At 48.7% G+C, this 18,023-nt stretch overlaps 1 protein-coding gene across 2 annotated transcripts in view; it reads left to right on the top strand.

Annotated features, from left to right (window-relative positions):
* Window positions 1–18,023, top strand: part of KIAA0930 (KIAA0930 ortholog) — a 1,042,143-nt gene that overhangs the window by 702,811 nt on the left and 321,309 nt on the right. For both annotated transcript variants that reach the window (XM_069628175.1, XM_069628174.1), the window contains exon 6: window positions 413–553. In XM_069628175.1, coding sequence (XP_069484276.1) covers window positions 413–553 — 141 coding nt within the window. The remainder of the gene's footprint in view (window positions 1–412; window positions 554–18,023) is intronic.

The raw sequence follows: 18,023 nt of genomic DNA, 5'->3' as shown, positions 1-18,023 counted from the left end.
TAGCGTCATAGTAATTAAGTGAATTGAAAGTCCATTCTAGCTCATATTTACCTGCTCGGACATCTACTATTTAAATGTAGAAAATAACCTACAGCACGGTCACATCTGAGTAAAATAGCTTGTTTGATATACACACCTGCTGCATAGATCACTGTGCAATTTGTAAGTTACAGGGTTGAATTATTAGCAGGTTGATTTAATCACTATATACAAGTCACTGAAAGGAGTGTGCCATTGAGTTGGCCTATAGCTAGAGCTGGTATTTGGCATTTTGTGCTCTAATTCATGCATTGTTAAATGCATGACATGATTTTCTAAATGTTTTATGAACATGTTATATAATCTCAAATTGACGTTGTTGTGCTATCTTTGATGTTTGCCTTTAACTAATGATGCTTGCATGTGGTTACAGGTGTTTAGTGATATGACAGTTGGCGAAGGTGAGATGGTCTGTGTTGAGCTGGTGGCTAGTGACAAAACCAACACATTCCAAGGTGTGATCTTCCAGGGATCCATCCGCTATGAAGCGCTCAAGAAAGTTTATGACAACAGGGTGCGTATTTGGTGCCTTTTGCTAAGCACACAGTTATGCTTAATTTTTTTTTTCAACTTGGTTTTTATTTGCATTTCTCATGCTCACAACAACAAAAACATTCAACTTGTGAAGAACTCTCCCACCCCCACATCACCCTCCCCCTACCCTCCCTCCCCGATCCAGGAGAAACAGCCCAACTTGTTCTCATCTCCAAGTCGCTCGCAGGGAGCTCCGCTTACAGATCTGAATCTTCCTGAGGTTCTACAATTCCCAGCAGCGTCATCGACTTCAAGGCACCATGCTCTGCGCGCTCCCTCCTTTAGATAGTTTCAGTACGGCCCAATCCGACCTAAATTTCATATGCTCTCCTTGTATTGAGTAAGTGAGCCACTCCATAGCTAGCACCGACCACATTTTGGTAACCCATTCATGTTCTTGTGGTGGTTCTTTGACTTCCATTGACGCCCCAGCACCAGGGCAGTCGACATCATCAATATAACATAAATCTTGCGACGGGACTTGGTGGGAACGTCTCCCAAAACTCCACCCAAGCCTATCATGTCGAGTGCTCGATTCTTGCCCCCCCCACATTCCCCAGAGTGTGGAGCGCAGCCTGCCGTATTTGACCCCAGAACATATCTAATTTTGGACATTCCCACCATATGTGAGCCCATATGCCAATTCTCCCACAGGCTCTCCAGCATCTCCAGGATAATAGCGGATAGATCTTATTTAATCTGACTGGGGCTAGATGCCATTGGACCAGCAATTTTAGCCAGAACTCCCGAATCTGGAGGGACCTTGTTAATTTCGGTATTTGAGCCCACAGATGTTGCCATTCTGGATCTCCGATATCTGCCCCTGTGTCCAACTGCCACTTCTGCATGTATTTCCTGGCCGGGGGATCTTCTCCCTCCTTTATATGTTTATAAATGGACACCGTTAACCCCCTATCCCCCGAATCCGTATCCAAATATTTCTCGAAGGGCGTTAACAGTCTTGTGCCTGTTTGACGCATATCTGAGTGGGACAGCCAATGTCGCAATTGTATATACCCATAACTGTGTGGTTCATCTAGGCTAAAATCCACCTGGCATTTCTCAAATTCCTTAACTGTGCCCCCCTGATACATTTCACGTATCATCCGACATCCACCCTGATACCATGCATCAAGTGTTCTTACATCCCGGGGTAAATTGTGGGTTTTCGAAATATAGGGGCATATGGGGAGGGGAATGTGGTGATATGGGATCCCTTCACTGCCGAGTCCCACGCTTCTCCCACAGTCGTTGTAAAATCGCTTGCATACATTTGAGGGGTTCTAGCTGCCCTTGGCTTCCAGAGCATTCCCTCCAGATTCCCCGCCACCACCGCTCTATCCATTGATCTCCAAGGTTTTTTACGGTCATCCTTCTGCCAGTCTCTAATAATTCTAATTTGGGCTGCTAGATAGTTCGCCCTAAAGTCTGGCACACCCAATCCCCCCCGGTGACTAGGTGCCCTCATGAGAGGTGCTGCCAACCTCGGTTTCTTAAGGTTCGTTATAAACCTTCTCATGATCTTGTGTAATGCTCTGAAGAAGCTATGTGGGACTATGTTTGGGAGGGCCTTGAAATGGTATAAAAGCTGGGGTAGAACCACCATCTTTAGTACATTAATGCGTCCAAGCCAGGAAATGCTTAGGGGACCCCAGTCGACCAATTTTGATTTAATTTTCTGTATCAGGGGAACATAATTTGCCCTAATCAGTTCTCCTAGTGTCCTGGTATGGTACACTCCAAAATATTTAATGTGCTTAGCAGCCCACCTGAAGGCGTAGCTGTTCCTGATGTATCTCTCGGCGGACCGCGTTAAACCCAGGCTGAGTATTTCTGATTTGCTTGGATTCATCATCAGCCCTGCTACTTGTCCAAATTGTTAAGTTCATCGCAGAACGCTGGGAGAGACACCTTTGGCTCTATCAACGTGAGGAGCAAATCATCTGCAAAGGCGGCTACTTTATGCTCTTGCCCCCCCAAACGGTATACGCTTTATATTTTCTGCCTCCCTGATTGCAGTTAAAAAAGGCTCCAAGTGGACAGCGTACAACAATGGGGAGAGTGGGCAGCCTTGTTTGGTACCTCGCTCTACCAGCGCCGGACCTGATATACTCCCATTAATCGCCAGTCTAAGGGTCAGTTTTTGATAATTGGCCCTTACCCGATCTATGAATTTAGGGCCAAACCCCATCCTATGCATCGTGGCGAAGAGGAAGCTCCACTCCACCCGATCAAATGCCTTTTCGGTATCTATTGCCAGGAGGAAAGCCGGAACCCCCTCCTGTGGGCTTTTTCCGTCAGGTGAACTATTCTCCTCACGTTATCAGCCGCCTGGCGACCCCTTATAAAACCTGCTTGCTCTGTCTGGACAATTGTGGGCATAATGAAGTCCAATCTGGATGCCAACACCTTAGTGTATAGCTTAGCGTCAACATTTATTAAAGCGATCGGGCAGCATGCCCCACACTGCACCGAATTCTTGCCTTTCTTATGTATGAGAACCACCTTTGCCTCCTCCATTGACCTTGGCAAAACCCCAGTCTCTCCTATGTGGTTAAACACTCTAGTGAGGTGGGGGATCAGGTGTTCCTTATGCAGCCTGTAAAATTCAGCTACAAACCCATCTGGACCTGGAGCTTATTAGTTGCTAGTGTAGACACCGCTTTTCTGACCTCGTCTGCTGTTATTGCCCTTTCCAACCTTTCCCTGTCTTCCGTTATAGCTAGGAGATTGACCCTTTTTGAATAACTCATGTGTTCTAGGATCCAGGTTGCATGAGGTATAGAGGTTTGTGTAGAATTTGTGGAACTCCTCTCTATCTCGCTATTAGAGGTGTGCGTCCGGGCCCCGTCTCCCCTGATTTTCAAGATCGTTCTATCCCTTTCTTCTCTGCGGAGCATCCTGGCTAGCAGGCGATCCGTCCTGTTTGCTTTGGTATAATATTTTTGCCGCAGGCTAAGCAGGTTCCTTTCTGCTTGTCTATATTGGATGAGGTTCAGCTGGGCCCTAAGTATGCAAACCTCTCTTTCAATAGCCCTCGTTTGCTTCCCAGCCATCTGTACCATTGCTTCCTTAAGCTTGTTGCCCAACCGCTCCTCCTCCACTCGCATCTCTCTTTCCCTTCTCACTTTAATCGCTATGATTTTCCCCCTAATCGTGGCTTTAAGGGCATCCCACCATATCTGCGGCGAGGTGTCCCCCCCCCCCCCAGTTATTGTAAGTGACGAAGTCTTCAAGCTCTTGGTCAACCTCCCTTGCCAGAATAGGGTCTTTAAAGAGAGTGGTAGGATACCTCCAACTCCACAGGCCCCGGGGCCCCTTCGGTCTAGTGATTGCCAATAGGACTGGGGCGTGGTCTGAGAGTGAGATGGGACCTAGTGAAATGTCTATTACATTCCCTAAGAGAGAGCTAGATACCCATACATAATCAATACGTGAATGCGTTTTATGTGCATGCGAGTAGAACGTAAATCTGGGCGTGTCTCCCAGAAAATTCTCTCCAAGCATCCACCAGCGCCAAATCTTTCATTTTCGCTTTGAGGTCCCCCAAGGGCCCACCCTGCGATCCCCAGAGCACCCTACTCCTATCTCTATGGGGCTCCCATGCCATGTTGAAATCCCCTGTTAATATGATACGACCGGCAGCAAAATCGCGCCTTGAAACACTTATGTATATGCGCGTTATAAATGCCATATCATATCATATATCATATCTTAAAATTGCTGAGTTTGGTGAGGGCTTTCACCATAAATGGGTCCTGACCGGTGTTGGGCGCATAGATTGTTGCAACTGTATAGACCTCTCCTCTGCCCTCCAATGTCACCCCCAGGTACCTAACCTGGGAGTCTCACTGCAAGCCCTTAACCGCCAAATCCACTCCATCTCGCACACCAATGACCACCCCCCCCCCCCTCTTTTAACAGACTGAGTGGCCTGTAGCAGCTTAGAGTATCCCCAGATTCTAATTCTATGAGAGTCTTGGGTTCTAATATGAGTTTTGTGCAGTGTAACCACATGAGGTTTTTCCTTGTGTACATACCTCTCCAATTTTGCCTTTTGAGCGGAGAGTTTAACCCATTTATATTTAAAGACAGTACCGTCAATTGCCCCATTTTAGCAGGTGGTGCTGGAACTGGGGTGTGACCCCCTACGCCTTCCGGCCTGGGTATCAGATGATTGCTGTCGATGGGCACTCATTATAAGAGTTGATAGGCTTCTTGAAGTTTCCATACTCCTGGATCAGTGAGGTAATCGCGCTCCCCCCTCCCCTCCGTTCCCCCCCTGGGCGAGCTCAACTGGCAGTCTGCCCCCTCGTATCGTGCCTACTTGAGCTGAGCTCTAACTTTTCCCCAGTCTTGAACAACACAGGATTTATCCATCCTATTCCAAGGTATTCGTCCTCCTCCTCCCCGCCACCGCCTCATTATGAATCAGGTTCTTGCCCGTGACGGTGCCCCTTTTTATTTTGCAAGTGCCCTCCCCGGTCTTGCTTTTCTAGACTCTGTTCTCCTCCGAAGAGGCGGCTCCAGTGGGGGTCACAAGCTGGCCACTTGGTTCTTGCCCGTTGTGACTAGTCGATGAACGATCATGTTTTGCTGGGCGCTTAGAGCTTACTGTGGTCCATTCCCACGATTTGGGTGTTTTACGACGGGGTATTGTCTCAGCGGTGTCTGACGGTTGCTACTCTTCTATACCCAGCAGCTCTAAGCCTTGCTAGCATGTCATTATGTTGTGTCGCCTGCCTTGCCAGGTGAAAGACAAACCAACAAAAAATCAATATTTTTTTTGTTGCACCCTCAAGTGCCTCAGAACCGGAGTCATTCGCCTCCTTTTAGCCAACGTCACCTGTGCTATGTCTTGATATAGAGAAATCTCAGAGCCATTATAGGTGATTTTGCCTGCCTTCCTGGCCTTTTGCATAATCTTCTCCTTCGTAACAAAACTGTGGAAAGCTACCAAAACATCTCTTGGCCTTGCGCTGGGATCAGCCCGAGGAGTCCCCACCCTGTGGATTCTGTCAAATTGGAGATCCAAACCAGACTCGTCTTCGAAAAGGTCCGTGAATATAACTGTTAGCATCTGCGCAAGATCCAGGGTCAGAACAGTCTCCGGGAGAGCCTTAACCCGAATATTGATGCGCCTAGAGCGATTCTTCAACTCCCCTGCCTGCAGCTCCAGGTTTTGGATTGCTGCGGCTATGGTCTCCAAGAGGTTTTCGGTCTTTCGTGCATCCTCTGTTCTCTTGTATGGCTCGTTCGTTAATGTCCACCCTCTCCTCCACTTTGTTAATGTCTCTCTTGATTTCCCTGAGACCCACTGTCATGATGCGTACCTCCAAGGAGCCAGGTCCGACCCAGCAACCCCAGAGGCAGGCATCATTTCCTCCAGGTGAGTGTCAGCGGGCCCAAACTGGGGCCCTTTGGACGCAGTCCTGGCGCCTTAGGCGCCAGGCTCATAAAGCTAGACATGTGTTCAAGTGTTTTAATGTGCACTTACCTGATGCAGACCATGCTGCTACATCCAGGCCCTCTTGAGGCCTGAATGGAACTACTTTACCTGTGAGACTACTTTCCACCCGGGTGTGGTCGGGGAAGGATACATACCTGATCGGTGGAAGGATACACACTTGGAACTCCTTCCAAAGCTATTTAAACCACACCCGATCAGCAACTCACGCTTCGCGTTGTTCTGCTCCTCACAGCTGGACGCTCACCGTGTCAGCTCCTGCATCTGGACCTCAGCTACGCCTGTCAGTATCCTGGGTCACCTGCAAAGGGAGACAAAAGACCTTACCTGCTAAATCAGCACCACGGAGACATCACACCGACGATCCTGAAAAGGAAGACATCATTTTTAAAAGCATTTCGCTACGATCGCTGCAGCGCTGCATTTCTCTCACCTATCCTGGACGCCTCCATCTTCAGCAGCGATCATCCGGATCCACAGCCACTTGCCAGAGCCTAGAGAGAAAATGACAAGAACAAGGTGAGAGAAGGAAAGGAATAGGAAAAGCTCAGTTTCCTTCTAAGACTTACCTGTTAGGTCATTCCCATTTCATTTCGGGTCTTGCCGCTTCCAGGCATTTTCCGGACCGCGGCCCCTATGGGGAAAAAAGACAAAGACATTGAATGAGCGAATGCAAAGACATTACCCGAGCGCTCATCCAGAACTTACCTGTCATTTACTGGAACTGCACGTTTCACTTCGGGTCAGCGCCATATCTCCGGCATTCCGAACCCCGGCCCCTAAGGGGAAATAGACATAAGCATTAGCGCTTGCTGCAACACGACAATGAACATTATTTTTAAGCTTGGACTTTTGAACTTGCAGCAGAACTTTTACAGCGCCTTACCTGAATAGTCAAGCCTACCTGAACTCCCATCAATCCTCAATCCAGTGAAGTAACTGGGTTTCAACGCGCCCCTGCATCAGAAGCAGGATGGAGAGGTCATCCTTCCTGATCCTAAGGTGAGACTTCACAGGGAATCGTAGAAGGGTATTGTGGAGGGTTGGAAGAGAGTGGGTGGCTTGAGCATAACTCAGTCAGTAGGTAATACTCCCTTTTCACGCACAGGGGAATATTCCTGCGAGCCAGAGAAGCCAGAGTAGAGGGACCCTTCCTGTCCATCTTCAGAGTCCTGCGCTTCACCATTGAAGAAGCATCAGCACTCGAAGCCAGACCTGCGCCTCCGTGGGAATCGGGTGAGCGTTACAGAACGCGAAGCCTACCCACAATTTCCCACCCGGGCGCTATGGAGACTTCCGAGACTGACCAGCTGGCCCAGCTTTTGGGGGAATTACGGGCAGAGGTAAACTCAGCTCGCCAGGAGACTAACGCTCTCAAAAGAGAACTGATCCTATCCAAAGAAAGAACAGATGACCTAGCCAAAAGGTTATTACAGGCCCAGGCAGGGCACACTCCTTTACCTAATTCCGGAGACATTTCCACATCTACCTGGACACATGCCTTTGGCCCCGCCTGAACGTTTTGCGGGGGATCCCAAGAAATATGCCGTCTTTATGAACCAATGTCGTTTACACTTTCTATGCAGACCTGGAGCCTTCCCTAACGACCAGACCAAGGTAGCCTTTATACTATCTTACCTCAGTGGCAGTGCTGCCGATTGGTCAATTCCATTGGTAAATCAGGATGATCCCATTCTCCAGAATTTTCAGGGCTTCCAGGCCAGCATGTAAAGATTGTTCGCTCGACACTCTCAAGGACAGGCCCTTGATAACGAACTGCTATCCTTACGACAAGGTAATCAGGATCTTCTGCCCTACATTGCCACCTTTAACAGACTGGTTGTGGACAGTGGATGGCCAGAAAACAAAAGGATCACATTGTTTCATCGAGGCCTGCGCGGAGAGCTTAAGGATGTTCTAGCTCAGATAGTAAACCCACCCCAGGTCTGCGCAGATTACATAGACTTGGTGGTTCAACTTGATCACAGACTTCAAAATAGAAAAGCAGATCGGTTCAAGTACGAAACCCGAATACCGATCAAAACCCACGCTAACTCCAAGAGTACCGACGTATCCGAACCTATGCAAATCGGTGGTGTTAAAGGACCATTAACGCAGAAAGAACGAGAGAGAAGGCGGCAAATGCAACTTTGTCTGTATTGCGGGACTTCCGGTCACTTTCTTCGAAATTGTCCAGTTAAACCACCTAAGAAGGTGGTTGGAGCTACTGATAACAAATTATTGACACCTGATTCGGTAAACGACCTAGCCCGACAAGCGTAGGGGTCCGCTTGCCGAGCTTGAAAACTAACTCTTTGACCTCGCATTTTGTCATGCCAATGGTACTCGTGGACCCAAAACAGCCTCAGCAGTTGCATGCTATAAAAGCATACATCGACAGTGGAGCTATTGGAAATGACATAGACCGTGAATTGGCTTCCAGGATTATGCTTCCTCTCTGCCCGAAAGTAACCCAAGATGTCATTACTACAGTAGATGGAACCGAAATAGCCTCAGGGCCTGTAACACATTCCACTGTTGAAGTGACACTGGTGGGTCAGGATGGACATCGGGAAGCAATCGTGTTTGATGTGATCAAGGCCCCACAATTTCAAGTAATTCTTGGAATTCCTTGGTTAGAAACACATAATCCCAGAATTGACTGGCGAGCAAAGATGATAAGTTTTCCTGATTGTGAACCAACTTGTTATCCAAGAAATCCAGCTATGGGTCTAGCCTCAGCAACTTCCACCCCTGTACAGTTACCGTCAGAATACCAAGAATTCCAAGACGTTTTTCAGAAAGAACAGGCTAACACGTTACCTCCCCATCGGTCTTATGATTGCCAAATCGATCTGGTACCCAATGCTCAACTACCTTGTAGTAGGATTTATGCTCTTACGGAACCTGAGAACCTGCATTTGCGTCAGTATTTAGATCAGTAACTAGCCAATGGTTTTATTCGCCCGTCCAAGTCTCCTGTCTCTTCAGCTCTGTTCTTCGTGCCGAAAAAAGAGGGTGACCTTAGAACGTGTATAGACTATCGCGCCCTAAAACAAATAACGATTAAGAATCGTTATCCTCTGCCCTTGATCCCTGAGCTTATCGACCAGGTGAAAGACGCTTGTGTGTACAGCAAGTTAGATCTCCGAGGAGCTTATCACCTGGTGCGTATAAAAAAAGGCGACGACTGGAAGACTGCATTCCGCACCAGGTTTGGGCTCTTGGAATATCAAGTGATGCCCTTCGGTTTGTGCAATGCACCTGCCGCCGTTCAGTACTTTATGAATGATGTTCTTCGGGAACTTATCGATGTCTGTGTCATTGTTTACATTGACGACATCCTGGTGTACTCTTCTTCAGAATCTGAGCACAGAAAACATGTTAGGGCAGTTCTTGAGAAATTGCGCCCAAAACAAAGCTCAAAAGAAAAGGCCAGCCGGCCTACTTCAACCCTTGGATATTCCACCGGCACCATGGCACACCCTGTCAATGGACTTTATAACCGACCTGCCTCCTTTTGCTGGTTACAGCACAATCCTTGTAATTGTGGACCTATTCTCCAAAATGGCCCACTTTATCCCTTTAAAAGGTTTGCCTTCAGCTTCCACCTTGGCCAAGGAATTCCTGGAGAATATAGTTCGCATACATGGTTTCCCTTCCGTATTAGTCTCGGATCGTGTAAGTCAATTTATCTCCCATTTTTGGAAGAAGTGTTGCCGATTAGCACAAATAGATGTGCGGTTATCCACCAGCCACCACCCCCAGACCGACGGACAAACCGAGAGAACCAATCAGACTCTCGAGCAATATCTTCGGTGCATGTTACACCAATCTGAGTTGAATTGGAAAGACATTCTTTGGATCGCAGAATATGCATACAACAACTCAGTGCATTCTGGAACCGGACAAACCCCTTTTTATACTTTGTATGGTCACCATCTTCGGACCTCTGACCTAGATCCACCTCTGACCCTGGAAATGCCCGCAGTAAATCATCTGCATTCCACAATAACCCGAGCCTTCAAAGAAGCTGCAAGTCATTTACAGCAAGCCAAGAAAAAGTATAAAGAAAACGCTGATTTGCACCGAAGTAAAACTCCTCCTTACCAAGTAGGAGACCAGGTATGGCTAGCAACTAAACATTTACCCCTCAAGGGCCCGCGAACCTTCAATCCCAGATTCATAGGACCTTATCCCATTAAGGCTATAATCAACCCAGTGGCCTTTAAACTGGATCTACCGTCCAACATGCGTATTCATCCAGTTTTTCATGCATCACTTTTGAAGCCAGTACAACCAGGAACCCGACTGTCCAAGCCTCCAGATCCAGTTCAAATTGAAGGGGAATTAGAATTTGAAGTTAAAGACATTTTAGACTCCAAGGTGGTAAAGTCGAAACTCTTCTATCTTGTTGACTGGAAGGGATATGGACCTCAGGAGAGATCATGGGAGCCTAGTAACCATGTCCACGCACCTCGATTAGTACAAAGGTTTCACCGGAGATTTCCGAAACCCCCGGAGGAAAGAACCTTGGGAGGGGCCTTGAGGGGCGGTACTGTCATGATGCCTACCTCCAAGGAGCCAGGTCCGACCCAGCAACCCCAGAGGCAGGCATCATTTCCCCCAGGGGAGTGCCAGCGGGCCCAAACTGGGGCCCTTTGGACGCAGTCCTGGCGCCTTAGGTGCCAGGCTCATGTTGGACCCCTGCCCTGGCGCCTTAGGCACCAGGCTCATAAAGCTAGACATGTGTTCAAGTGTGTTAATGTGCACTTACCTGATGCAGACCATGCTGCTACATCCAGGCCCTCTTGAGGCCTGAATGGAACTACTTTACCTGTGGGACTACTTTCCACCCGGGTGTGGTCGGGGAAGGATACATACCTGATCGGTGGAAGGATACACACTTGGAACTCCTTCCAAAGCTATTTAAACCACACCCTATCAGCAACTCACGCTTCGCGTTGTTCTGCTCCTCGCAGCTGGATGCTCACCGTGTCAGCTCCTGCATCTGGACCTCAGCCACACCTGTCAGTATCCTGGGTCACCTGCAAAGGGAGACAAAAGACCTTACCTGCTAAATCAGCACCACGGAGACATCACACCGACGATCCTGAAAAGGAAGACATCATTTTTAAAAGCATTTCGCTACGATCGCTGCAGCGCTGCATTTCTCTCACCTATCCTGGACGCCTCCATCTTCAGCAGCGATCATCCGGATCCACAGCCACTTCCCAGAGCCTAGAGAGAAAAAGACAAGAACAAGGTGAGAGAAGGAAAGGAATAGGAAAAGCTCAGTTTCCTTCTAAAACTTAGCTGTTGGGTCATTCCCATTTTATTTCGGGTCTTGCCGCTTCCAGGCATTTTCCGGACCCCGGCCCCTATGGGGAAAAAAGACAAAGACATTGAATGAGCGAATGCAAAGACAATACCTGAGCGCTCATCCAGAACTTACCTGTCATTTACTGGAACTGCACGTTTCACTTCGGGTCGGCGCCATATCTCCGGCATTCCGAACCCCGGCCCCTAAGGGGAAAAAGACCTAAGCATTAGCGCTTGCTGCAACACGACAATGAACATTATTTTTAAGCTTGGACTTTTGAACTTGCAGCAGAACTTTTACAGCGCCTTACCTGAATAGTCAAGCCTACCTGAACTCCCATCAATCCTCAATCCAGTGAAGTAACTGGGTTTCAACGCGCCCCTGCATCAGAAGCAGGATGGAGAGGTCATCCTTCCTGACCCTAAGGTGAGACTTCACGGGGAATCGTGGAAGAGTATCGTGGAGGGTTGGAAGAGAGTGGGTGGCTTGAGCATAACTCAGTCAGTAGGTAATACTCCCTTTTCACGCACAGGGGAATATTCCTGCGAGCCAGAGAAGCTAGAGTAGAGGGGCCCTTCCTGTCCATCTTCAGAGTCCTGCGCTTCACCATTGAAGAAGCATCAGCACTCGAAGCCAGACCTGCGCCTCTGTGGGAATCAGGTGAGCGTTACACCCTCTGCTAGTTCCTCCCTCAGGGTGTCCCTCTGTCTTTGGCCGGCTTCCGCAATTTTATCAACCATTTCCCCCAGGAATTGTTTGAGCATTCCATGTGTGACTAATGCATCCTGGGGGGTCTGTATTAAGCACTGCCTCGAATCTCCTGCCCCTTCTTCTCCAAGGGGACCCCCCTTCTCCTCCTCCATCTCCCGGGACCAGATTTTGGCAAGTGTCCCATCTTGGACTTTCTTTGAGTTCTTCGCCGCTATTGGGGGATCTTTGACCCTGTTCCTGGACATTATGAAAAATGGAGGAGAGGAGGGGCGTGCGCTCGGGAGGGGGATGGCCCAATCTGACCAATACCCCCTTGCTGTGATGTGAGATCCTCTTGGTTCAGGCCCTTTAGCTAGTGCCTCCTTTCTTAGTCTCTGGTAGGGCCCCAAGAGACCTGAGCGTTTCCAGAGGCCTGGGCCAGTCCAAATATTATAGAGCTGCTGAATGTCCCTCTGAGGTCACCCGAAGTGGCAGCAGCCGGGTCGGCGGGGGGCCCTGGAGGGGATCACCTCTCCCTCTGATTTAGTCTGAGACTGTCTTCCACCCTCCGGGGTCCCCCCCTCACTCCTTACTTGATGGGAGGCTCGCCCGGCAGCGAGGCTCTCTGCGGCGCACCGGGGGCCCCTCCGTCTGCTCTCCTCCAGCCTTGCCCCCGATCCGGGGGCCGTCCCCTTTCCGGCCGCGGCCGATGGTCTCCGCTCTGAGGCCGCTCCTCCCACGGCTCAGCCCACCACCTGGGGAGAGTTGCCGGGCTCTGCGCCTCCACAGCCGCACCGGGGCAGTGCTCCCTGGCGGCCCCCGGCGCTCCTCTTCAGTAGAATGCCTGTCCTGCCTCTTGTCGCCACTGAGGTCCAAGCCCCCACTGGGTGCGCCTCAAGCACTCCGCCCCGCCGGTAAGCCCAAAGGCAAAGCAGAGCTCCCCCTTGGATCGTCCCGCTCCTGATCACCACACGCCCGCCTCCAGTCCGCCCGGTCGTGAAGCTCAGCTGTTGTGCTCTGAGACGTCCTCGGCTGCAGTCCGATTCCTGGGTCTCCAACGGAGCAAGGAGAGATCAGCCGGGGAGGGCTGGTGATCGCTGCCGGGGGTCTGCTGGGTCCGTCAGGGCCGATGCTGTTCGGGGAGCTCGGGCGACACAGTGTTTACCAGTTGGCGGCCATCTTGGAAGTAGTCTATGCTTCATTTTTTATTATCATTTAATAAAGAGCACAAGCATAACAATTCAAACTTGCTTTCAACCAATTCCATATAGATATATTCCCATCCTGAACATTTGCAAACTCTGAAAGGTATTTTTGACATTTTGTCTTAGGCTTTCTGCCCCAGCTCCTGCTTTTTTCTCCTATCCGGATGTTCCTGTTAGCCTATGTAATTGTAGCCTAGAGGAAATCATGGCACAACACCTTCCTAGACAGGTGGGTTCCACATTGTCATTTGGCACATGGTGTGTTAATGGAGCCCACAGCACCTTCATAAGTGCTCGCTCTATTGTTGATTGCATAGGATTTCTGTTGCCAACAAATGTCTGATCTTTGCAAGTCACATTTGATGTGTTGGCATTGTTTCCTTTGTGTATGATGTTTCATTACAGTGCAGCACACTCATTCTGGGATCTGGTGCAATAATTTCTAAATAACTTCATCACTTGCTGGATGTGTTGCTTCTCCTGCCCATCCAACTGGATCTCGTTGTTCATGATCCTCCAGCACAGCTCAGTTCAAGGCATTGTAATATTTAAAACACCTGCGTTCTCCTGCTTAGAAATTAGGGGCATTGTTTCTCAGCAGTTTTGAATGGCAAAGTAGGAATATGCTATCTTGGGTCAGGGACCCTACGTTAATTGGAGAAAAAACATCTATTTTGAGCATGGGTTTTGTAAAAATCTAATGGCAAATGTATTGTCATGCTTAAAGGTAAATAACTCTTTAGTCTGTCTAGCAATTGTAAATCACACATATTCACTGATGGTGTAATGGTGCTGTAAAGATGAGCTAATCAAACTGACCTGTGTGAGACCCATGAAGGATCACAAAACTGAAATAGGTGGAGCTTTTCTTTTTTTAAAGTGATGTTATCATATGAATTAGCTCAGGTAAATTGGTCCACAAAGTGGATGCCTGAAGGTTATGTCTGCAACGGGGTTTTCTTGTAAATGCCTCTTCCCTTCATGCCTGATGTTGAAAAAGCCCCGGCCTGTGTCATTTATGGGTGTGAAGACCAATAGTTTGTCTCCTCGAAAACAAAGTATAATGCAAAGTCTCAGCAGGAGTACTGTGCTCTACCATTACTAAAACTTTAAAAAGAGCGTTTGGGACAATACAAAGGGCTCTTTGATGCTTGTGCCCCACAAGGAGTGCATGACAGATAGCTGAGACGTGGTCTGACTTGCATAAATTGAGTGTCCATGCAGCAGCATTCGAATGGATTGTGTCCTCCCACGTATTCCTCATCTTATGATAATTGTATCCCAGGTTCAGCTGCTTCGGAACAATTTTTCACCAGGGGGCGCTGTGTTCGAGACCGCGGAGTCGATGTCCCTCGAGGGCTGCCATCGGGCGTCAATGTCATCCGCTGTATAAAGGGCTCGAGCAGCGCCCGTTACCTCAGTTCCGTTTTTCCGACGCAACTGCTTCGTGTCACGAACGGCACATCTAAAATCGACGATGTCTTTGTCTTCAACTCCCTCCACACCCAAGAAAGGATTCAAAAAATGTCTGAAGTGTGGCAGGAAGATGTCTCAGCCCAGGCCATCGGGTTGATGAGTGCGGGTCCTGTCAGGCCAAGTCAAAAAAGGCCCTTGGGGAACGCAGAAGTAAGCTGGCGGTGGGGGAGGCATGTGTAAGTCTTCGAAAAGACAAAAGGATTCAGACGAATCTGTTAGAAAATTTTGTTACGAGTCGAGAAGATCAAGATCGGAAAGTCGCTCGTGAAAGTCTTCCTCGTCTTCGACGAAAAAGTCAAGAAAGCGATGTCATAGTTGGTCTTCCTCCTCGTCCTCTTCAGAGAGGAGAGTGACGTACCCTTCAAAACATGATTCCCCAGAAAAATGGGAGGCCTTCAGGGCTCCGATGATGAAAATATTCAAGAAAGCGGCCCAGACCCACTCGAAGTTGCCACGTGGTGACAGAGGAAAATCAAGATCCAAACACGCAAGGGTTGAAAAAGAGATGAGAGTATCGTCAAGGGAAAGTTCCCCGACACCTCACTCTAAATCTAAGCCTACGGTGCACAAATCGGGGCAACAAGAATCGGCATCGACGTCAAAGTCGAAGATTAAATCTGACTCAACATTATCAACGCCCATAACGTCGAAATCGATTACGAAGATGGCGTTGACGCCCGTAGCTTCGATAGCATCGAAGCTTTCTTCGACAGCATAGAAGCCCTCTTTGACGGCATCGAAGCCTCCTTTGACTCCGTCAAAGCCAGCGTCTAACTTATCGACGCCTTTGATGCCTTTATCGAGGCCTTCGCTAATTCCAAGGCCCAAGTTGACGCCATTTTCTATGCCTAGACAAGTTCCACCTTCCTTGCCTGAAAAGGCTTTTCACCCTCAATCTAGACAGGAATTCTTTACATCCATGTCTTCTATATATGAGGAGCATTCCTCTGAAGAGGATGTCACTCCAGCTGGGGTTAGATTTGGGGCCAGGGAGGTCCCTGAAGAACTAGTGGACCCACAGTCAAGAATAACAGATTTGTATGATTGCCTACAAAATGCAAGTGGCTTGGACACTTCTCCTGAAGTGGATTTTGAGAGGCCAGACCATACAGATCATGCTGATCCCAGCTACAGAAATCTTATGGGAAGAGTCATAGATTTTATGAGATGGAAAGCATCTTCCCCAGATTTTGACCAGGATGACATGACTGATATCCTGAGTGAGGGTCCCTTAAAAGATCCTGTTTTACCATTCCATAAGACTTTATAAAAAAGGGTAATGGCAAATTGGAATAACCCAGATTCGATTCCAGCAGTAAATAAAAAACTGGTAACAAAATATAGACCAGCCTTATCAGACCCAGAGTATTCGTCCAAGCATCCTTCTCCCGAAAGTCTTGTAGTTCAAGCTGCCACTTCCACTAGGCAATCAGCTTACCCATCAATACCACCAGATAGGGACGACAAAAAAGTTGATGCTTGGGGGCAGCATGGCCCTGAAATCAACTAATGTCACTTGCACATTAGCAAGATTTATCTTTACCCTGTGGGACTGTATGTCATCAGCGGCTGAACGCATCCCAGAAGGTGAGGAACGGGATGGTTTCCTGGCTATAGTGAAGGATGGTAAAGAGGCTTGGGAGGAATGCCTTCAGTCAGGTTTGGACACTGCGTATAGTATAAGCAGATCCATGGCTTCTAGCGCAGTCTTGCACAGATTTGCATGGCTAAGAACATCTGGATTTGCACCTGATGTGCAGTCTAGATTACTTAATATGCCCTTTGACGGCTTGAGGTTGTTTGGCAGCAAGGTGGACGAGAGCTTGGAGAAGCTGCAGAGCTCGAAAGTGACGGCAAAATCACTCAGCGCCGCTATAAGGCAACCTCAACAGCACTCTTACGGCAGGTCATCTTCCTCGAAGAGTCGCCCTTTTCGATTCTATTCCTCTTTTGGAAAAGGGAGGGGGCAGGCCAGTCACAGAGGCCAACAGATAAAACCCTTTCGTGGTGGAAAAGGGAGAGGTGCTAGATCAGCCACAGCAGCGGCTACTACCTCCTCAGCCACTGCTGCAGCCACTTTGAGGTCTTAACCCACAAAACCCCTGTGGGAGGCAGAATCACTCAGTATCTGGAAGAATGGCGGGGCATTATCTCAGATGCTTGGGCACTAGAGATATAGTGACCCATGGGTACTGTCTTACTTTTCATCAGAGACCTCAAGATCATCCACCGGGGAGCCAACTCTGTAGAAAAATTACAGACCCGCTCCTTGTGCAGGAGATTTTAACCCTGCTAGAGAAAGGTGCAATAGAACATGTACCTGTAGCGGAGAGGAACAAGGGTTGGTACTCCCCCTATTTTCTCATCCCCAAAAAAGACAGAGGATTGAGACCCATCTTGGACTTGAGAAGCTTGAACAAGTTCCTCAGGAAGGACAAGTTCAAGATGTTGACCCTTTCTCAGATCCTTCAGGCTCTTCAACTTCAGGACTGGCTGGTTTCATTGGACCTTCAGGATGCTTATTTTCATGTGCCAATCCATCTCAAGCACAAAGTACCTGAGGTTCGCAATTGGTGGTTCTCATTATCAGTTTCGACTTCTACCATTTCGGCTGACCTCCGCCCCAAGGGTCTTCTCCAAATTAATGGCGGTAGTGGCAGCGAGTCTCAGGAGAGGGGGGATTCACATCTACTCTTATCTGGACGATTGGCTAATCAGGGCAAGTTCACCCGAACTGGCCCAGAGACACCTGGACATGACCTGTCACTTCCTACGCAAATTGGGCTTCTCCCTCAATTTCAAGAAGTCACAAATGATTCCGAGCCAAAGACTCCAATTCATAGGAGCGGTCCTGGACACCACCCCAGGGTAAAGCCTCACCTCCCGAGGAAAGAGCTCACCACATTCTGCAGATAATAACAACATTTCAGAATGCCCAGCATCTACCGGTGTTCGACTTCCTAAGGTTGCTAGGCCTAATGGCATCCTGCATTATTCTAGTGCCAGAGGCTCTGCTGAAGATGAGATCGCTTCAGTGGGCCCTTAGGACTCAATGGTTCCAGTTTTCGGGGGAGATGTCAGATCTTCTACAAGTCCCAACCAAAGTGACTCAAGATCTTCTATGGTGGGCTTGCAAGGAGAATATCCTCAAGGGGAACCGTTTTGGCAACCATGGCCAGAGTTAACGGTAGTGACGGACGCCGCACTTACGGGGTGGGGAGCCCACAGCAACGATCTGACAATCAACGGTCGTTGGTCTCCATCGGAGTCCAAACTACACATCAACCTT

The sequence above is a fragment of the Ambystoma mexicanum genome, chromosome 12 (assembly GCF_040938575.1).
Source record: "Ambystoma mexicanum isolate Mex_15411 chromosome 12, UKY_AmexF1_1, whole genome shotgun sequence".
NCBI classification, from domain to species: Eukaryota; Metazoa; Chordata; class Amphibia; order Caudata; family Ambystomatidae; genus Ambystoma; species Ambystoma mexicanum.
Note: the sequence above shows the minus strand (reverse complement) of the source record. Positions and strands in the feature narration are given on the sequence as shown.